At 41.0% G+C, this 17,074-nt stretch overlaps 2 protein-coding genes across 4 annotated transcripts; both read left to right on the forward strand.

The window, feature by feature from the left end:
* Window positions 1-444: 444 nt before the first annotated feature.
* On the forward strand, window positions 445-9,422 carry LOC124059103 (aldehyde dehydrogenase family 3 member A2-like). The gene is made up of 11 exons (XM_046388877.1): window positions 445-588; window positions 1,249-1,410; window positions 2,360-2,591; window positions 3,922-4,007; window positions 4,098-4,306; window positions 4,407-4,524; window positions 4,950-5,091; window positions 5,562-5,728; window positions 5,837-5,936; window positions 6,047-6,285; window positions 8,931-9,422. The coding sequence occupies exons 2-11, from the start codon at window positions 1,249-1,251 to the stop codon at window positions 8,943-8,945; spliced, it is 1,470 nt and encodes a 489-aa protein (XP_046244833.1). The 5' UTR covers window positions 445-588; the 3' UTR covers window positions 8,946-9,422.
* Window positions 9,423-9,531: 109 nt separating this feature from the next.
* On the forward strand, window positions 9,532-16,751 carry LOC124059102 (aldehyde dehydrogenase, dimeric NADP-preferring-like). 3 transcript variants are annotated; one of them, XM_046388874.1, is made up of 11 exons: window positions 9,532-9,937; window positions 10,560-10,648; window positions 10,800-10,990; window positions 11,727-11,958; window positions 13,613-13,698; window positions 13,951-14,159; window positions 14,864-14,981; window positions 15,075-15,216; window positions 15,298-15,464; window positions 15,555-15,654; window positions 16,074-16,751. In XM_046388874.1, the coding sequence occupies exons 3-11, from the start codon at window positions 10,835-10,837 to the stop codon at window positions 16,385-16,387; spliced, it is 1,524 nt and encodes a 507-aa protein (XP_046244830.1). In that variant the 5' UTR covers window positions 9,532-9,937; window positions 10,560-10,648; window positions 10,800-10,834; the 3' UTR covers window positions 16,388-16,751. The 3 variants fall into 3 exon arrangements, with proteins under 3 accessions (XP_046244830.1, XP_046244831.1, XP_046244832.1); XM_046388875.1 differs by having other exon boundaries at window positions 10,827-10,990; XM_046388876.1 differs by lacking the exon at window positions 10,560-10,648 and having other exon boundaries at window positions 10,827-10,990.
* The last annotated feature ends 323 nt before the right edge of the window (window positions 16,752-17,074 follow it).

Below are 17,074 nucleotides of genomic sequence, written 5' to 3' on the forward strand. Positions count from 1 at the left end.
TAATAACTTAATGTCTGTTGATCCATTGAACTTAATTCGGTGCCAGTACTGGTTTGCCGAAACAAAATCTTCTAGTTTTCTAGTCTTTTTCAATTAATGTTTTGTTTACAAGGTCAAACTTTCATTTCATCATGTCAAATGACACGGGGCCCTGTGCTTATGGTTGCGTTGACAAATTTGCAGATGGAAGAGGAACGAAGATCGTCAATAAACTAAATCTAGATTTAACGTCCAATCACATTTCTCAAGATGCCTTTCATGTGCAGCCTGCAGATCATGTGCTTTTTAGATTAGAATTAGGTCTAGTTTTAGATAAGTTTAGGTCTGCAAATACACGCCCTTTGGAAACTCTTCTTGTGGAGCCTGAGGCTAAATTTTTCTTGTTGTTGTTATGGAGGGAGGAGCTCAGCTGGTTATGTTTCGTCGCTGATTGGTTACTTCACTGATTGATATGCGGATAGACCAATGCTATCGCTAGTTGCCTATAGGCTAGCCAACCGCACGCGTTACGGTACACGTAACTTTGTAAATAGTTAGCTGCTAGCCTTGCAGTTGCTAATCAAACTGGTTGACTCGTGGCACTGAAAGGTAAATTTTTGATTATTTAATTTGCTGTAGCTGGTCTGTTAATAGCTTATGCTACATTTGTTGGTTTGTATATATGCTGTGGCTTACTATTTAACAACAGTTCTCAACGCTATTAGCAACCAACCTAGATTTCCAGGTTAGTCCTAAGACTAACGTTATAGCTAACGTTGATAGTGGTTCCGTTATTAACAAGCCCTTACACGTTAATAACTTGCTTATAGCCGATTATAACAAACATTGTCATGGTTTCCTGCACAGTACGTTACAGTTACTATTGGCTTAAAGCAATCTTTATGGCGGCATGTAATCTCATGCACAATAACGCTATTATTATTTAACGCTACAGTTCGGATGATATTAATACCTGCAAAGGTTCCGCCACAGAACATCTGACAAAATATTCAGTGCAGTGTTTTAATGCTTGTCGGCAAGGGGAATTCATCTGAACATTTGGTCATTCACAGCTCAATGTTCTGTAATTCGCTGTTCATAACGTTAGCTATTGGCAGTCAGTATTTGTCTATACTTTAGGAGAACTTGCTTATAGTATATATACTATATTATAATATATATGTTTTATTTGACATTGACTTCACTTTTATTAAATCAACCTCAACGCTACAGTTGGCTCTTATACCGAGTGTTTGTTTTTTATTTCAGATGTCTCGAGAACAGCTGGTAGTACAACGGGCCAGGAAGTCCTTCCAGACTGGGAAAACCAAACCTCTGGAGTTCAGGATCCACCAGCTAAAGAACTTGCTCCGCTTCATCTCAGAACGAAGGAGTGACATTGCAGGTGCTGTTAAAAGAGACCTGGGCAAGGTGGGTTTGTTGAACTTCCTGTTAGTCCAACAGGTCCTGTGAGGGTCAGGAAACCAGAGACTCTACTCGCTGTGGAGTCTGGGGACTGTACAAGCCACTTGATAGAAATGTATTTCTGAATTCATTTTCTGTTGTTATTCCAACATTCACTGCTGTAGATTATCTACCTGGAACACCAGTGATTACAGTTAAGCCTATTAGAAAAACAGTTGCTAACACACCAGAAGGGCAGCACGTCAGAACTCAGTGAACAGTTGGATTAGAAAACAAAAGTCTGTGCTAAGGGAAACTGAATGCACCAAAATAATCCACTGTGCTGGTGTACAGTTTTTATAGGTGTTTTTATTTCTTTCCAAAGTGGCTCATTTGGTTTTCTTCTGTTGTTTGAACAACACATCTGTAATTCAGTGCGATCACATTAATGTGTGTCTTTCAAGAGTAATGCACACTTTTAAACACACACAACACCTACACTCAAGTGCATATTTGGTTTATTTCAAGCTGAATACAGCAAAATGGTTGAGCTGGACAGCAGTGGTTAAAATAGCATCTCAGGATTTTTCAGCTTCAAGGAAATCACTTTAGTCAAAGCACCCAGTCCAGGGTGTAACCCGCCTCTCACCTATTGTCAGCTGGGATAGGCTCCAGCCCTCCCATGACCCTGCACAGATAAAGAGCGTCTAAAAAAAGGATGGATGGATGAAGTACAGCTGTGTACCTAAGCATATTTGATTTGAAAATGTGAAAACATGGAGTAGATGAGCTACATGTTGTGCAACATGGTACTACAACGTTATTTGCTCTGTACTGTAGAGATTATCATGGGCCAACAGGTGATGATTAGGCTTTGAAACTAAATCTTTCACTGCTGAACAGATCAACAAACATGAATTAGCGAATGACTGAATGAACAAACTGGGAATAAGCACTGGATTTTGTCTGTCCTCAGAGTGAACATGGGACAGAACTCTTTGAGACCTTGGGGCTGGAGGGAGAGATCAAGCTGGCGATAGAGAAACTGGCAGAGTGGGCGGCTCCTCGGCCAGTAGAGAAGAACCTTCTCACCATATCGGATGAGGTGTATGTGCAGCCGGAGCCTCTGGGAGTGGTGCTCATCATTGGGGCTTGGAACTACCCCTGGGCTATCACCCTTCAGCCACTGGTTGGAGCTATTGCTGCTGGTACCAAATACATTACATTACGTTACACTTCATTTAGCAGACTAGATTTGCTTTGCCTGAGATGCCTATGTTTGAGAGTGTAGTTAGCAAGATGCTGTGGTTAACAATGTCGAAAGCAGCTGATAGGTCAAGTAGGATGAGGACCGAGGACTGACCTTCGGCTCTTGCAGTTTTCAAGGCCTCAGTCACAGACAGCAGGGCCGTTTCAGTGGAGTGACCACTTTTGAAACCACACTGTTTAGGGTCGAGTAGCCCGTTCAGCGTTAGAAAATTGGAGGTCTGCTTAATAACAGCCCTTTCAGTGACCTTAGGTAGGAATGGAAGCAGTGAGACCGGCTGGTAGTTTTCAGGTAGAGCAGGGTTGAGAGAAGCCTTTTTAAGCAGGGGTGTTATCCTGGCTTGTTTGAACATAGCTGGAAATGTTCCGGTACCCAGTGAGGCGTTGATCACATGAGTGAGCGCTGGTGTGACTGAGGGAGGGATAGTTTGAAATAACCCAATGGGTTTGGGATCAAGTGGACGTGTAGTAGGACGACTACATGTTAGGAGTTTGGAAACCTTACAATCTGTGAGAGGAATGAAGGATGTTAAGGTAGCACCATTGACCGGGAAAGACAAGCTGTTTCTGAATGGCTCAGAAAACTGATCGCTGATGGCCGTCACTTTGTCAGTGAAGAAGGAGGCAAGGATATCAGCTGATAAGATAGTGGCTTTTGAGGGAGGCAAATAGTTTCCAAGTGTCAGTGGAATTGCTGAGTTTGTCTTTGTAGAAAGCAGTTTTGGCAGCACTGATGCTGGAGGAGAAGGATAACAAGAGTGCCTGGTAGTTTAGGAATACATATACATACACAACACCCCTGTGTGAACGACATCTTAGAGGAAGCATGTATATAAAGCTTTCTACTGACAGAAGGCTCAATAGACCAGAATGCACCTATGCTACGACACACCTAGACTGGTCTGAGAAACTGTCTGAGTCACGTGTACGTATAAATCACAACAGCAGTCTTACTGAATTGGATCTGGTTTTTTTTATTATTATTATTATTTTATTCATGCTAGCTGCACGGCTAAAATTATGACTGTCCAGCACAATACTTTACAATATACATACAGTATGTACAATGAGCAGATACTAATTTGAATTCCCAGCTTGTCATGGAACACAAAGTCACATCATTTCACTCTTAAAGATCACAAAACAATGAACATTGCAGATTGGTAAATAGCACCTTCAGAGTATTTGGTTTGGAACTTTCTTTCACTGGCAAGGTTTTGTTTTCTTGACTGCATAAGTGGTTAAGGACTGTGTATCTTGTTCATCTTTCAGGTAATGCAGCAGTAATAAAGCCATCTGAGGTCAGCTCTCACTCTTCCAAGGTCATGGAGGAGCTTCTCCTTCAGTATCTAGACAAAGTGAGACTCCTGCTTTATTTGATATGATGCTTTTCACTTTCATCTACATTGAGGTTGAATATGCAAATAGCTTTCATATACCTTCCCTAGGACCTGTACCCAGTGGTGACTGGTGGAGTGCCAGAGACCCAGGAGCTGCTGAAGCAGAGATTTGACCACGTTTTCTACACAGGAAACAGCACAGTGGGTAAGCTGGTGATGGAGGCTGCAGCTCGCCACCTCACCCCAGTGACGCTGGAGCTGGGAGGAAAGAGTCCCTGCTACATCGACAAGAACTGTGACATCAGAACCGCCTGCCGGTCAGTCTGAGCTGTAAAATGTAGCATAAAGTCAGTTGAAAACATCAGAGTGTATCTTTGAGGTATGAGACCTTTGCATTTTCGTTTTCTGCCAGTACAGTCGCATCACGTGGGGAAAATTTGTCAACTGTGGCCAGACGTGCATCGCTCCAGACTACGTCCTGTGTGAACCCTCCATCCAGAGCCGAGTAGTGGAAGAGATCAACAAGAGCATCAAGGTTGGTCTGAGATTAGGATTTTAGTCATGATGTCAGTCGTTTTTAATATATACTTATGTGCTCTCAAACGACAGTTACTCAGTACAGATACTGACTACAGATATCCCTCTGACCTGTGACCTCCCAGGACAAAATGCTGCTGTGTGACCATAATGTGTTTGCGTAGTTATCACTCCCCCCAGTACTTTTTCTGCAGTGGCAAAGTACTTACAACACAATATTGCTGTTTACGTACTAGAAACAAGACAATGGTTTATTTATTTTCTTTGTGCATTTTCTATATTTGAACAATGATAGCTTGATTGAATCTATGAAAAAACAGCATTCAGGAATAAAGGTTTCCCTTTAATGATTTTAGATTTTAGTTTTCGAAATATAAATTATGAGACCACAAGCAATCTGAACTTTTATTTCACACAATTCAGGAGTTTTACACAGACAGTCCAAAAAACTTTGAGGACTACGGACGCATTATCAACCAGCGCCACTTTAAGAGGATCATGGCTCTCATGGAGGGAAGCACAGTTGCTGTCGGTGGAGACAGTGATGAATCCCAGTGCTACATAGGTATGAGGTGTGTTTGTAATTCATGTAAAGCCAATTTGTGTAAACCGAACTGATTGGAATGGAATTGTGGCATCAGTTAGCTCAAGAAGCAAGCTGATTATTTGTATTTTATTGGTTGTAGTCCTCACTGGCATTGGGTTGATTAACCTAATTTGCTGTCCTCAGTGATACAGTACATCGGCTTAGAGGAGTTTAGAGTATCCTTACATGAAAAATTGAAAGGGTTTGTGTTGTCTGAGTTTGTGTCATAGAGGTAATGGATGGATGTTAGAGAAGTCTAATCCAATTCTGTTATCCTTTCTTCATACCTCCTCCCATCTGTATGTAGAATAAGGGCAATTACGTTATAGTTGTACACAAATATTTTATATTTTTGCGAGGATACTTAAATTACACTCCCTGTTTCCTTTTCCACTGTGTATAAAGCTGTATCAATAAGAATAGCACCTCTTCCTTCTGTCTCCTTGCAGCCCCCACTGTGCTGAAGGATGTGACGGCGGAATCCAAAGTGATGAAGGAGGAGATCTTTGGGCCACTGCTGCCCATCATCACAGTGAGCGGTGTAGACGAGGCCATCCAGTTTATCAATGAGAGAGAAAAGCCTCTGGTTGTATACGTCTTCTCCAGTGACAACAAGGTGAACTACACATTTATGTGGCAGTTAAAATGTTGTGATTTTAGTAGAATTGTACCTAAAATGCTCTGTTTGACTGTCCTGCCCTGACTGTCCATTTGTGCTAAACAGCTGATCAAAAGGGTGATAGCTGAGACTTCCAGTGGAGCCCTGCTGGCTAATGACTGTCTGGTACACTACACTGTTAGTGCTCTGCCCTTTGGAGGAGTCGGTGAGTGTCTAACAGTTAAACCAAACTGCAGGTATTTAGCTTCCTTTTTCTGTGAAGGGATAGAGCTGACACACATTTATAGCTGACGTCCCCTGCCTCCTCTTGTTCAGGTAACAGTGGTATGGGCTGTTACCACGGCCGGCACAGCTTTGACCAGCTCAGCCACCTGCGCAGCTGTCTGATCAAGCAGCTGAAGATGGAGGGAGTCAACAGCATGCGCTACCCTCCTCACACAGCCAAAAAGCTGGGCTGGGCTCGATTCTTTCTGCTCAAGCAGGTCAACGTGTGCAGGCTGCGACGCATGGCGCTGCTCGCCATGTTGGCAGGCCTAGCAGCATTTGTGGTGCAGGTAAGGAGCTAAAATACACCGAATACACCAGTCCAGACAGGGACATACTGTGTTCTATGGGTTTGCAGTTTTCTGGAAAGAGATATTCAATTTGGTACTAATTGTAGGGAGATGAGAGATATTTATATGAGTTTAGCAGTTGTCCAAAGGAAATTATTGTAATGAAACAATGCATTCAAACCCAAGTAAATATGTATCCATTATGTATTTCTTATTGGACAGTTTATTATTTACTCTCCATATTTGTTAAAACTGCTTGGAGACTAATTGCAGTTTCTCTTGATGTGCAGCTGAACTGTTGGGAAATGGCTAACAGTCTTTAGTCTTTTAGGCATTAGTAGGAACAAATTGACAGGAAATTTATCGATGTAAGAACGTCCATAATTAGTGCCAAATTAAACGATACTTTCAGGAATTTCCATAAATGTACAAATCACTTCCTTAGCAGGAATCTGTTACCCATACATTCACCCACCTCACCCACTGTTTCAGGTTACTTCAAATCTTTTTCATCATAGTGCCAGTTTTAGATAATGTTGTTGCTAGTAACATTACTGTTGCCTTCAAGGGCCACACCATGCAGGAAAGATAAGATAAGATAAGATAAAATCAGACCAGATCAGCCTGCAGTGGGAAAATTCACATTGTCACAGCAGCACAAGGCTGGCAAATAAACATATAGATAGAATAAAAATATACAAAGTAAATGAGTAAATAAGGGAATATTTGCACATTTTTTTTAAAAAAAGAAACTATACAAAAACACACAATAGTTATAGTATTTGACAATTGTTTACATTATTAGCAGTAAAAAGTACCTGTAGTGAAGCATAAACCTGACACTAGTTTGGGTTTTCTGGGATTTCTTCAACAAATCCCACGAAAAGACCACAACCAGTAGTGTTTTAGTACGTCTCTGAGTACTTTTGTACTTCCTTATCCTGTCTGTGGCTTCAGACTCATTAGTTCCTGCTGGAGATTTAACCCAGCGCAGTCGAGGGCTGTTGCCAGCTTGTCTTTATCACACAACCAATTTAACAAACTAGTTTTTAGAACTTGGAATGCAAATATAAATTGTAAATTAAAAAAAAAAAAGTACAAATTTAGCAAACAACTAGTTATTTACAACTGTTTAACTATTTCGGACATTTTTTTGCACAGCTGTTTACAACTATTTATAACACAGTCAGGTGTCACAAAGAAATACGCCACAAATTATCTATAAAACTTAAAACTTATTTATATTACAGTATTTCTAAAACTCACACCAAACACGCAGTAAACATGACGATCATGTCCAGGACTGTAGTTATCATCAAAGTGAAGTACATGGTGTATTTATTGGGGATTAGATGGTGTGTTTGTAATAGTTATTGGACAGCAGTAGAACTCTGTTATGGCACAGAAGGTATATCAGCCTTTGATATACACACAGTACACACTATTGTTCCATTGTTGGTGTCGGTCTTTTGCAAGGTTGTAAGTTTTGTAGTTGATCAGCTGTTTTCACAGACTTGTGTTTGTTTGTTTGTCTTATCGGGCTCTGACTTCACTTTTTTCACCACCTGGGCTGCCCCAAAATAAAATTCAGACCATCCAGAAGTTAACGCTGGCCATCCCAACTATAAAATGGCTGTTTACCTACAATAAAATTATTAAGGCACTAATGACTTATCTTAAACTGTCTTTACACTGTGGCTCAAAGTGACATTGGACAACAGAGAATCTCACTGGCAAACAGTCCCTCATCAGCATTAATGAAATAGTGATGCAGAATCGTTTGCTGTGGTTACAGTAGTTTGGTGAAGGGTTGTTTGCTTTTCAGGCTGACAGCAAGAGGGCCAAAAGGGCCTTTGATTTAAACATCCTCCCATGTATCTGTTAAGTTTATTTCCCACTTGAGACTGCTGCTATTTTCCATATTTGACTTTGTTTATCGCTGTTTACAGTTGATGAATAATAACGTAACAGTGATGTGAGCATGCTCAGTGGGAGAAAATCCGCATGAAGCCTGATCTGACCGTTCACACTGTCCACACTGTCATGGAAAAAAAGCAGATCTGAGTCGCATATAAGCAAACGTTTTGCTCCACTTTTTACTGCAGCATGAATGTAACCTTGCAGAACAAGATGTTGTTAACATGTCAAGTGGGAACTTCTTGTTAATAATTGACACACTTTGTTGTCCCATTGTCTCACGCAAAGTTAAAACTGCATAGTGTGTCTGTTGTATATTAATCAGTACTGCTGTGGTATGAAAATTGAATGACAAACTTCTAAATAATAACAAATAGAATTTTCCAGCATAACCAGATATGAGTACTGGTCCATCCTACATATCCACAATCCTACATGCCTGTACCCTTGCACAACAATGGTTTTGTCTCCAGCCAACAATGTGTGGTGTTGTCCAGGAAATCTAACCACACAATACCCCCTCATGTGCCCTCCCTTTAATTGCCCAGCATGCTTCACTCTCCTCTGATAAATGGCCCCTTTTGTTTTGGTCCAGCCCACCACCTTTGTTGACATCTACACTTGTTGTGCTTCTGTGAACTGTTGAACTATGTGTTGTCTCAGTATTTCAAACAGTTTTGGATCATCTGCCACTGTACACTGAACTCGTGCGTCATGTTTCTTTGCAGAGGTTCTTGCGGTGAGGCTGAGGAGCAGAGAGACTGCTGGCCTGAGGTGAACCCTGTATAGTTGTAGGTGGACTCCTGACCTAAAGTGCTATTCAGCACTCCTGTCATTTCTCCATGTAATTTGGTCCATACCATTTCTCGTTCACGTAGACGTATTTAACTTGTGCATGTTCTTGAAATATGTGTTCAGATTGCCTTTCTGTTACACATTAAGCTGCTATTGTAGTTTTTTGTTGTTTTAAATCAGTTTTATCACTATACAATTTGTAATATTTGAATTTTAGCTTACGTAGAGAGATTTTACCTATGAAACATTTCATCAGTCCTAATGAGGCTGGCTGTCGGATGATTCATTTCACTAAGTAATGCGAATCAAGACACACAAATGAACTTTTTCATGAGAAAACATCTCAGTGAATATCATGTCTGATTTTAGCGGTGCCAGTTTCGTGCTCTACACTGTATGCAATTAAACACTATGACTCATTGTTATGCTGTTGACTTTCTGTTCATTGTTTCTCTTTACTCTCTACAAAACTGACTTCCTGAATTTGAAGAAGTCGGACATCTGAACAGTGGATTCCAAAGTGATTGTGATTTATGACATGGCTGCTATGACTCATGTTGTTATTAAGATACATTGAACTCCATGAGGGTCGTAAAAGGAGAAAAACAAGCAGGTGATTGACAGCTGATTTAATTATTTGATTCCAAGTTGGACTGAATGTTGAGTGTATGTGTAGGTGGGTGTGTTTGAGGGTGGGGATTCGATCTTATCAAGGGTCTCAGTGTTTGAGGCGGGCAGAACGACGCTGGTGGTTACAGTGAGCAGCTTTCCCGGTAAACTGATCCTGGAGCAGCTTGACTTTTGAACAGTATAACAATGAGACTCGGTCTGTGGCCGCAGCGTGTGGGACATCTGAACCGCTTTCAGATCGCATCAGTGACGGATAACTGAAGTGAAGTTTTGATAGAATCCACTGCATGTGTATTTGATCTGACCCTGGGTAAGTCTACATTTTGCTTCTTCATTTCCGAATTGAATGTTTGAACTGATAATTAGGTCAGAAGATATTAGTTGCAGCCACCTTTAGGTCTATTTAGAAATACTAAGGTAACACAGGCTGAAAAAACTCAGATTATCAAGTTTATTAATACACGGATGTCACCTTGTCATAGCTGCCGAGACATTTATATGAACCTGAAGCCAGAAAGACTTTCCGTAAATCCATACGTGTCAACACAGACGTCCTGGAGCTTTCAAAAGCTCTAACCGCAATGAGATGGACATTTCCATTCAGATAGACTACCACTTGACTCGAAAGTAACATTTATAGCCTGCTTAGAATAGCTTTTGAAATAAGATTTCAGAAAACATAAGAATCATGAAAGACCAAAATGTGATCTGTGTTGACATTCATATTTACATCCAATCAAAAAACAAAAGCTTATTAAAAAGCCAGTACAAACACAAATTTTGGTTAAATGTAGCAGCACTGACTTCTCTGTAAGCAGTATGTTATGTTACATAGGTACTATGTCACTTGTGCCATCTTTCGCATCGCTAATAATGAGGCTGAATAAGACTGCTTATCTATCCTTTATGTCTCCTTGGATGTTTTGAAACAGGTGACTTCCCGTTGCGTGACCTCTCAGTTCATTAGATCGACGTGTCGTGAAGACGGGGGTCTTTGCTCCGAGCCCCACCTTGCTGGATTGTATGTAATTTAAATTCTCTTATTAGAATATCTTTGATGTATCCTATAAACAGAAGTGATAGCAGGGCATTTTGATGGTGCTTTGCTAAATCTCAGAAGCGCATGATTGCACGCTGAGTCGTCAGTGGTACACATACTGTGTATTTGGTAGAGGGAACACGTCCGTGCTGTCCCCAAGCTGTCTGTATGGAGAGGCAGGCGCTGCAGCGGGCCAAGGAGGCCTTCCTGAGCGGCAGGACTCGACCTGTGGAGTTCAGATTGCAGCAACTTCATGCCCTTCAGAGGATGATCACTGAGAAAGAGACAGAGATATCCACTGCTCTCAAACAGGACATCAACAGGGTGAGTGGAGTCAGACTCAGCACTACTGCATGTAACATGTATTCTTTTCTAGAACACAGTAGGTCAGTGAGTGAGTCTGTTAGATCGTAGTAGTTTGTGGTATACCTCAAGGTAGTCATCTTGGACCACTTTGGTGGTGGTATATTACAGAGCAACCACATTCCCTGAATTATCCATTGAGTTAAAAATCTAGTATATGATTGGGTTAAAACAAACAAACAAACAAACAAGAGATACCCAAAACTCAACTCAAGGTATTGTTATCAGGTCATGATCCAAATGGGTCTCTAAACCTAGACTGCAGTTGTCCATAACTGGTGAATTCATACAAGAGGTAGACAAAGCTAAATTACAAGGCTTTGTCCTTGACAGTCGCCTACTATTGACCAAGCCCATTAATACTGTGGCTAGTAAAATGGTCTGAGGCTGGTTGTTCAACAGTGCATCTGCATCTAAAGCAAACTTTACTAATTGCAAGTTGTGCTCTCTGTAGCAGTCGCATAGCTCTCCATTCAGCAAAGGATTTCCTCAAGCACAGCCAATATAACCACTACACCAGATATCTATATATGTGTGTGTGTGTTAGTATTTTAATGTATTGATGTTGATCATATAATGTGTTGTCTGTCAGGCGTAGATTCCAGAAATATCAGCTGATTGTCCAGGCAACAGCTTATGGGGATCCTTTAAATTAGCAAAGAAGTCTAGTATGTTAAGTGTGCTGGGTTTCCTACAGAGCCAATATGACACACCGCTCTTGGAGCTGATTGGGATTGAAAGTGAGATCAAGCTGGCCATAGATAAACTGGCACTGTGGGCGGCTCCACAGCCAGTTGAGAAGAACTTCCTCACCATATCAGATGAGGTCTATATCCAGCCCGAGCCTCTGGGAGTGGTTCTCATCATCGGAGCCTGGAACTACCCCTGGGCCCTCACCCTCCTGCCCCTAGTTGGAGCTATTGCTGCTGGTAGGGAGCCTTTCTGTCTGCAGTCCCTCAGTACCTCCTTGTCGCTCACTTACTTTTAGTCATGTAGATTTTCATTGTCAGTTCTTTTTTGTTGACACTGCTGGTCTGAAATTGCCATCTAATAAACACAAAGTGATATGAAGGTCGTACCCATCCATTATATGTGTTTCCAGTCAATGCTGATTAGACCTCTGCTCAGGCTGAGGATAGGTGGAAATATACTGGGGATGACGTTACCAAAGTCCATGTGCTCATATAAACGATAAAGGTGTAATTGTTGCTTGTTAGTCTGCACAAGCAAAGAAAGAGACTATACGAACTATTAGGTGGAGGTTATGTCAGCATTTCTTGTAGGAATAATTAAAGAAAAAGGACCCAAATGCCATTTGCTTCATAGATTTTTTCAGTATTACAATCCAAGCTTGTTATTTTTCCTGTAAATTAGGAAATTGCTAATTCCATCTCTATTTATACATTAGTGGCTATAGTGACAGTGTTTATATAAATATGTTAAAGTATGTAACATAATGTAAATGCAAATGTAAATTAGATCATGTGAAGTTCTTCATTCTTTGAATTTTTAGCAGGGTGTTGATGTTTTCTTAAGTCACAGATAAGATCCATATAAATATTAATAATGTTGGGGAGGTTCTTGCAGTTTTAAAAACTGAGATTTAAAGGATGTAACTGCCCTATCCCCACCTCATTAAGTTTCTTACAGGAGAGTGACAGAGAAATCAAGAAAACATCCCAAAGTTTCCCATCATTTCAATCAGATTAAACTAAGAGGGAATACAAAAGATTTAACATTTAGAATCTACTTATATGTGAAATTATGTCCAAATAATGACAGTTTGGCTTGATTTCTCTCTGTGTTGCATCTTAGAGACTCAATGTAGTAAAAGAACAAGCAGGCAGGAAATACAGGTGTATACATGAGAGCTGCTCTGATTACTTATTGTGTAGTAATAACAGGTCAAAGCAGTTAGCATTTTTCTCAGCCTGATGTTTTTATTTTACAGTCTGCAACTTTGGAGTTTTGGTTCTGTCTCTCATCAGAGCAAAAGTACACCCAGACACAGTTGGAGACAAGCTGGTGAATGTGTTGGAGCATTTAGCAGCTAGAGAGCCAGTTGTTGTTTTTCTCAGGGGTGGTGGAGACCAAAAACAGAGAGTGAATGTTATACTTAAATTCATCAGGTGATACAAATATGACTCCAAATGAACAACAGTGTTGCTCAGTGTCTTCTGGATGTGTAAAACAGTAACTATATTTGAACATATACCTTAGCGTTATAAGTTAATATAATGTTAACATTAATGCCTATGGCTTGTCCTGCTGCCTAGGTTAAAAAACTAGGCTAAAAAAGGAGTAAAATAATGGAAATTGATTCTTTAAGTCTGAATGTTTCTTGCTTAATCAATTTTGCCTCATATTGTTGATTAGTGGTTTGTCTGTACTTAATATGGCTTCATTCATTTACACTATTTTGTTGGTCAAACTTGTATTTTGCAGCGTGTCATATTATATGACAACAGAGAGAAAAATCTCCTAGTGTAAACTCCAGTTTGACAGTATCCGCAGCCTTGCGTTGTCACACTGTCACTCGGTGATCTCATTCCATTCACAGGAACTTGTGTTCTCTCTCTGCAGGCAATGCAGCTGTGGTAAAGCCATCTGAGCTTAGCGAGTACTCGTCCCTCCTCCTCCGGGCTCTGCTGCCTCGCTATCTGGACAAGGTCTAAACACCAGCTGCTATTGTTGTTAGAGTAATGTCCTGAGCTGCTGTAATGTCATAGCCTTGTGCCAATACAGCACGGTTAATGGCAGTTATGTTTGACTCCACTGTATGAGGGGGACTCCCTCCATCAGCAGTGACTCACTCTTTCCAAGTGCTAACATCATCTTTACTGTGTCTGGATAATCTCACTCATGTTTTGGTCCTTGTGTAGTTGACATTATTGTATTAGATATTTGCTGCTTATTTCCAGGATCTGTACCCAGTGGTGACGGGTGGAGTGTCAGAGACCCAGGAGCTGTTGAAGCAGAGATTTGACCACATCTTCTACACAGGCAGTGCCACAGTGGGCAAACTGGTGATGGAGGCCGCAGCTCGCCACCTCACCCCAGTGACCCTGGAGCTGGGAGGGAAGAGTCCCTGCTACATCGACAAGAACTGTGACATCAGAACCGCCTGCCGGTAGTCCTAACACACCACTCATCTCATAACCCATAACACATACAGAGAATTAATAAGTTGTACAAGGCTTCTGAGGGTAGCGTGTCATCACTCGTGTAATTAGGCCTCATCATTAATACTAAGAATACAACACTGTGTACCTGATGACTTTGGTGGGTTAGTCCTTTAACAAAAGAGGCAGCAGCTTTAACTGCTATTGCATACTATAGTGTGTCTGTAGTTCAGTTGAAATGTATGCTAAAGTGTTAGCATGAAACCTGCCATCATTGAACACAGTTCATCTATGCGTTAGCATGGACCCAGTTACTCAGACAGTAGTATTTATATGGCGCCTTTCAAACAAATCAAATAAGAGTCAAGTCATTTATGAAGGACTGACAAAATTCATGTTTACATCTTGTGAATGTCGTGACATGCAACACCAAAAAACAGTTCTAAATATCACTGTGATATCTCAAACACATTTCAAGTTAGTCATCACAAGTTTTAAATATAGTAAAATACAAAAGGAAAATTGTTGAAAACAACATACGCATATTTGTGTTCATACAAACCACTAGCATGACCCTCCAGCTTTGTGTGGATTAAGTTAGCAATTTACTAGAAAATGGTTTGTTCTTTTTGTTCAGCTGCACATGCATTAAAGAACCTCAGAGTGATTTCCTCAAATCCTTTAAACAATGAAATACCTGGTCTGTGTGCAGTCGCATCACGTGGGGGAAGTTTATCAACTGCGGTCAGACGTGCATCGCTCCAGACTACATCCTTTGTGAACCGTGCATACAGGGCCGAGTGGTGGAATGCATCCGACAAACCCTACTGGTACCATGCTTTAAACCTGTCTGAGCTAACATCTTGAACAGAGAAGACACCGCAATGTCTGGAGTTTCATGAAAACCTTTTGATCCATCTCAGGAATTTTATGGCGCTGATCCCAAATGCTCACCAGACTACGGCCGAATCATCAACCAGCGTCATTTCAACAGAGTCATGGGTCTGATGGAGGGTTACACCCCTGTGGTGGGAGGACAGAGTGATGCCTCACAGTGCTATATTGGTAAGAAGATGCAATAATAAGTGAGACTATTGTGCTGAAATCAGTACTTCTGTTTCATGAACACTGATGTTGCACATACAGCGCCAACAGTGCTGAAGGACGTGCCCCCTCACTCCAGGCTGATGCAGGAGGAGATCTTTGGGCCCCTGCTGCCCATAGTGGCTGTGAGTGACATGGATGATGCCGTCCGCTTTATCAATGAGAGAGAGAAACCTCTGGCCCTCTACATCTTCTGCTCTGATAAGAAGGTGAGAGGAAACACCAGGAACGAGGAGATTTAAGATGTTTTAATGTGGAAAACTCCTTCTTTATCTTTCTTCTCCTCTTGTTGCTCTAAGGCATCAAAAAGGATGATTGAGGAGACCACGAGTGGAGGAGTGACGGTCAATGATGTTATGATGCACTACACACTCAGCTCTCTCCCATTTGGTGGAGTTGGTAAGACTCTAAGTGTGGTATTGTCTGTAAATGTCCAAGGGTGGACTTCATTACTACAGAGGCCTCACTTAAAGCTTTTTTTGAGTTTTGGTCTCAAGTCTGACTTTACCATATAGAAAGTACAAAGTTCAGGGTTGATCTAAGTGATTTTGCTGCTAATTATGTAGAGATGCTGCAGTTTGGGATGCATCCAAGCCTGTGGTGAACTTTGCATGAGCTTTATGAGCAGTGTGATAGGGATTATCATTATCAAGGTTGAGTGTAAACAAAGTAAAATGAAAGTAAAATGCTAACTAAATATATCAAGGCCAGTTGTTTCATATCTTTAGCTTTCCTCACACATTACCTCATATTAGAACTTTGAATGCAGTCTTTAACTTCAAAAGAGGTGACTGCAGACTTGTTTGTGACCCTTCCAGGTAACAGTGGAATGGGCCGCTACCACGGTAAACATACCTTTGACCAGCTGAGCCACCAGAGGGCGTGCCTGATCCGCTCTCTAGGCATGGAGCGTGTCAACTTGGCTCGGTACCCTCCTCAGAACCGCCGGCGGGCACGCAGGGCACGGATGGCACTCGGCGCACCCCTGATTGACATGTCCAAAAGGACTCTGGTCTGGGCCATCGCTGCCACCATCATTGGCTTAGGCCTGTTCATCACTCTACTGGTCATCCTTCTCATAGCATCAGGCCTCAATTGCACCTGCTGGTACTGGAGAGGCTTTTATAACTAGATACACTGCAGCATCTCTTTGTAAAATCTGTTGAAAAGGGAAAAGTGCCTGCTGCAGTAATTTGTATATTAACAACATGTGAACACCTGATTTGTACAAAGATTTTTTAAAGTTTAAAATATACTGTAACCCTTTGATCTAACTTTTATTTTTTGTGTGGTTATTTTACATCACATGTCCCTCAGCGATGAGACAAGCAAAATTAAACATACCTGAGTGCTGTCCTACATTCTTCATTTTTTTGGAGGTTAACATTCATTTTTTGAGAAATATCAATCTAAATACAATGATCACAAATGTAGAAAACCACGGTCATGTGTGTATTTTGCAGTTTTTGTTCTGTAATAAAAGATTTGTTCATATATTTCAGACTATCTTTCTCAATTTTTAACGAGCACAATTTATCATTTTTTAATTCTTAAAACCTTCTTCTTCGAGACCTACTTTATTTAAAGGCTGTATTTTCAACTTAGCAAAACCAAACCTAGCAAAATTGCACATTTTTTAGCTTATTAGTACGCTGATATTAAAGTACACATTCCTCTGTGCGTCATCACACTCTGTGACCACAAAAAGAAGCAGGGAACCGAACGCTACATTTACTCAGCTGATGAATGTGGAGGTTTGTGTTAACTGATGTCTTTCCTGCTGTGGGTTTCGGTCAGATGTACATACATCACACATCAG

The sequence above is a fragment of the Scatophagus argus genome, chromosome 5, assembly GCF_020382885.2.
Source record: "Scatophagus argus isolate fScaArg1 chromosome 5, fScaArg1.pri, whole genome shotgun sequence".
Taxonomy (NCBI): domain Eukaryota; kingdom Metazoa; phylum Chordata; class Actinopteri; family Scatophagidae; genus Scatophagus; species Scatophagus argus.

What these genes read in the sequence shown, in the direction of transcription:
- LOC124059102 (XM_046388874.1), top strand. Translation starts at nt 10,835, where the DNA reads ATGGAGAGGCAGGCGCTGCAGCGGGCCAAGGAGGCCTTCCTGAGCGGC. An exon ending in GCATCCGACAAACCCTACTG is followed by an intron (nt 14,982 to 15,074) that starts GTACCATGCTTT and finishes GATCCATCTCAG; the next exon opens with GAATTTTATGGCGCTGATCC. An exon ending in TCTCCCATTTGGTGGAGTTG is followed by an intron (nt 15,655 to 16,073) that starts GTAAGACTCTAA and finishes TGACCCTTCCAG; the next exon opens with GTAACAGTGGAATGGGCCGC.
- LOC124059103 (XM_046388877.1), top strand. Translation starts at nt 1,249, where the DNA reads ATGTCTCGAGAACAGCTGGTAGTACAACGGGCCAGGAAGTCCTTCCAG. An exon ending in TCTTCTCCAGTGACAACAAG is followed by an intron (nt 5,729 to 5,836) that starts GTGAACTACACA and finishes TGTGCTAAACAG; the next exon opens with CTGATCAAAAGGGTGATAGC. An exon ending in TCTGCCCTTTGGAGGAGTCG is followed by an intron (nt 5,937 to 6,046) that starts GTGAGTGTCTAA and finishes CCTCTTGTTCAG; the next exon opens with GTAACAGTGGTATGGGCTGT.